A 3,873-nucleotide genomic window follows, 5' to 3' on the forward strand; every position below is an offset into this window, starting at 1 on the left:
CGGATCGAATCAATCCATCCAAACGAACACCCCTACCTAAATCCACTAGGTATAGCCTATAGCTATCCCTTTACATAACACACGATGGAGAAGAGAAAAGAAGAAACGTTCAAAAAGTTTGATTCAGAAGGCATGCAAAGTGTAAGAGTTAAAAACTTTAATTTATTGATGGATTGATTGTTATGCTGATTTAATCGGGAGTTAATTAACTTGAATATGGAATATCGGGATGGAAAAAAGAAGGCATCATCATGAGAACAGCTAGCTTGGGTCTACTATTCTCCTCCAATACATTATACATATTAGAATATAATTACATATGAATATATATGAATGGAAGAGAGGAGAGGTCAAAGAAAGAAACAGGAAATGGACCGTTCATAACTCTAAATTCCACTTCCACTTCCACTTCCACTTCCACTAAACAAATAAACAAACATTACCCACCCACTAAATTGGTTTCATTTCACAACAGTAAAGTCAAAAAGAAAATCCTCGATCTGCCTCATTATACAAATCTAACTCACCAAATAAAGCCAAACCACAAGGAATTCCAAAAACATTCTTTCACAGCTATATACCTTCATTTGTTTTCTCTTCCTAGCTAGCTTGTCTCTATTTTATAAGATTCGATCGAGAACACCATTCAAACTTTCTCTTTTGGAATTAACCCATGGATGCTGCTCAATGGCCAAAGGTAAGCTTTATTATATATGTACAAATACTCAACATCATGCAAATTATGAACCTCGCTTGCTCCATCTTTTTTTATCCATCTAACTTTCATATGAAAACATGATGTGCTGTAACTTTTTTTTTTTTTTTTTTCTTTTGCCTTTTTGGGATCCTGCAAGACAGAAAGTAACTCCTTGTTTCTTGTTCCAATTTCACTATCCATGTTCCCTTTCTATCTATTAATCTTTAACTAAAGATGTTTCTTTTTGACTTAGCTCGTTAAGAACTTAATCTGGACAACTATACATGATTGGTTCCTTTTTGTTTCCCTTAATATATATATATAGAGAATGACTAATTAATGGATTAAGACAAAAAAAAAACTAATAATTAAGACACTAAACACCTATTTTTCTTTCTTCTTTATCCCTCCCAAAATGCTCTCACGATTAAAACTCATGAATATTGTATAAATTTAAGATGAACATTATGAAACCTGTTTTTCGAAATGTCTGGGTAAAATTGTCATTTGGTCTTATATAAATAGTTTATGCAATCTAGCAAAAATAAAAATAAAAAACAGACCTAATTATATATGTATGAAAAACTATATTCAATTCGTAGGGACATCATTAACTATATACAACATACATGACTTAATACGGAAGAAAAAACCGATGTGTGTGTTTGATTTCAGGATGGTACAAGTAATGGAAGTTATAATAATAATAATAATCAAGTGGAAGATAAGAAGGTAAAGCCACAACATGAACAAGCTCTCAACTGTCCAAGATGCAATTCCACCAACACCAAGTTCTGTTACTATAACAATTATAGCTTAACACAACCACGATACTTCTGCAAGTCTTGTAAAAGGTACTGGACTAAAGGTGGGTCCCTCAGAAGCGTTCCTGTTGGTGGTGGCTCAAGAAAAAACAAGAGATCCATGCCTCAACCAATCGACCTCTCACACTTTTCTTCTCAAAATTTCACCACCCATGAACCTACACAACAACAACAACAACAGTATCATCTTGGCTTCTCTCAGTTCCTAAAGCTACCTAAGATTGAAAATGGAAATGCCAACTTTTTATCTTCTTCTGATGCTGATGGGTTAAATTCTTTTAGTACAAGAGGTACAACAAGCTGGGATTTAATGTTGAATGGAACAAGATTCGGTCTCCAAGACGCGAAGCCAACGCTGGGTTTTCCTTTTCAAGGGGATGGAAGCTTTCAAGTGGAAGGTACTGAAAGTGAAAGAATCATGTTACCCTTTGGAGTCTTGAACCAACACCATTCATCAAGGGAGAGTGGACAAAGTATGGGACAAGGAAATTCAAGTGGATATTGGAATGGGAGTTTTGGTGGTGGGGATTCGTCAACATTGTATAACTGAAGAGGCTTAATTAAGTCAAGTAGCCATATTACTAGCCAGCTTAGATGATGATTAAACAAGTGGCATGCATTAATTAGTACTAGCTAGTATGTCTATCCTTGGAATCCAGACCGAGTTTTAGGGTATAATCAATCTTGTTCAAACAATATTAGAACTTTCTTTCTACATTAATTACTATTTAGGTGAAATTAATGTTCTTTTTCTCATTTCGGCAGGTTTCCCATATTTAAACATATATTGCATATTCACTCCTGATGGTGTCATAAGTAGCATAACTCTCGCCTATGTACTTGTAGTTTACTTGCATGTACTATATAGGAGAGCAGTAACTAGTTTGAAAGCATGTAATGTTGCTTTTGCACCATTGTTGCCATTTAAAGTTGTTGATGAGTGTATATAATGCCATCGAGTCAGAATTTATACGAGTCCTAAAGGGATTTAAACTATGATGTGACTGATACAAGCTAGGTGGTGAGGGGTGTTGATCCCCAATCACGACAAATGGTGGGATCAAGGAGGTCTGAACATGGATGTTCAGACGTAGCAGACGAGTATCAGGATCTGATTTTGACCAAGTCAAAATCTATCCAAGTCTGAAAAGACTTTTGATGTTTTGGGTACGATCTTAACTGCCCCTTAACTATTTATAACTTCCGAAAAACAATCATTTTGTCATCTTTATCCATTTAATGGGTACTATGAGTATATATAGTAATGATACACCAAGTTTTTGGCTCTCCTAAGAATCTGAACATTCGATATATGAGTTTAGTAAGTTGTTTCGTGCCCAAGAACTAGAAGTGCCGTCTTGTGGATTATTCTGCATTGAATTAATTTGGAAACCAAGACATAGCTATGGATGAACTATCGATTAAGAAAAGTGATATCCAGGAACATTGATTATCATTATTTTTTTCTCCCACCGATTTCTAACAAGTATTTTTATCTCTTTGCTTTAGGCATACATAAAGCCATTAAAGACAACACATGCTCAAAATGAATATAGGCTAGCATACATGTGAATGTTGGAGGCGTGCAGAAACACAATGATGAGAAGTTGCTACGCTTGGGAGAAGGTTGAGGTGGCTTTGACTTTAGAGAATTTGGCACAACACTAATTAATTGAAAGTGGTTTAATTAGTAGATCTTTGGATTTTACAATAAAATAAAAAAAATAAAAAAGATTATTTAATTTAAATAAAGAGGTAGTATTTGAAATTTGAATCATATGACCCTGCCAGTGGCGGCTTTGGGTGTACAAATGGTGCGGTCGCATTAGGTCTCAGATTTTAAGGGCTTATGGATTTTGGGAAAACATATAGTAATGGTGTTGTTATTCTTTTAAAATGCATTTTTATGTGTTTTTATTAAAAAAAAATAGCATTTAGCTTTATATACAATGTAACATTTTATTGCAATCTTAAAGTAATTTTAATTGTAAAAAAATCAACAAAAATCAAAAATTTAAAATTTTATCATAAATTCTATAATTTATCAACAATTTAAGGAAAGTATGTATATAAAAAAAAAAATACACATATGTTTCTAATATAAGTTCAAGAAAATGTTATAGTTTTTATAAAACTCACCAAAAGATCAAACATTAACAAACCTAATAGGGTACCAATACAATACATCATTGGTCTTACTCTTCTCTCTCACCAAAAACTATCGTTTTATCTCTTGAATCTTGATATATTATTGGTTTGTTGGTAGTCACCATATCCTCCTCTAAATCTTCTAACCGATTCCCTGACTGTATGTTAGTATCTATTATCTCTTCAAATTTCCTAAATCTCACC

At 33.5% G+C, this 3,873-nt stretch overlaps 1 protein-coding gene across 2 annotated transcripts; it reads left to right on the forward strand.

Annotated features, from left to right (window-relative positions):
* Positions 1-415: 415 nt before the first annotated feature.
* On the forward strand, positions 416-2,319 carry LOC111894630 (dof zinc finger protein DOF2.5). 2 transcript variants are annotated; one of them, XR_006185012.2, is made up of 3 exons: positions 416-697; positions 1,373-2,193; positions 2,287-2,319. XR_006185012.2 is itself a non-coding variant. In XM_023890720.3 (2 exons), the coding sequence occupies exons 1-2, from the start codon at positions 674-676 to the stop codon at positions 2,069-2,071; spliced, it is 723 nt and encodes a 240-aa protein (XP_023746488.1). In that variant the 5' UTR covers positions 416-673; the 3' UTR covers positions 2,072-2,319. The 2 variants fall into 2 exon arrangements, 1 of the variants encoding a protein (XP_023746488.1); XM_023890720.3 differs by having other exon boundaries at positions 1,373-2,319.
* Positions 2,320-3,873: the final 1,554 nt, after the last annotated feature.

This window comes from Lactuca sativa, chromosome 7 (assembly GCF_002870075.4).
Source record: "Lactuca sativa cultivar Salinas chromosome 7, Lsat_Salinas_v11, whole genome shotgun sequence".
Lineage (NCBI taxonomy): Eukaryota > Viridiplantae > Streptophyta > Magnoliopsida > Asterales > Asteraceae > Lactuca > Lactuca sativa.

Excerpts from the sequence above, each read along its gene's own strand:
- LOC111894630 (XM_023890720.3), top strand. The coding sequence starts at position 674 with ATGGATGCTGCTCAATGGCCAAAG. Across the intron at positions 698-1,372 it reads ATGCTGCTCAATGGCCAAAG|GATGGTACAAGTAATGGAAG; the intron begins GTAAGCTTTATT and ends GTTTGATTTCAG.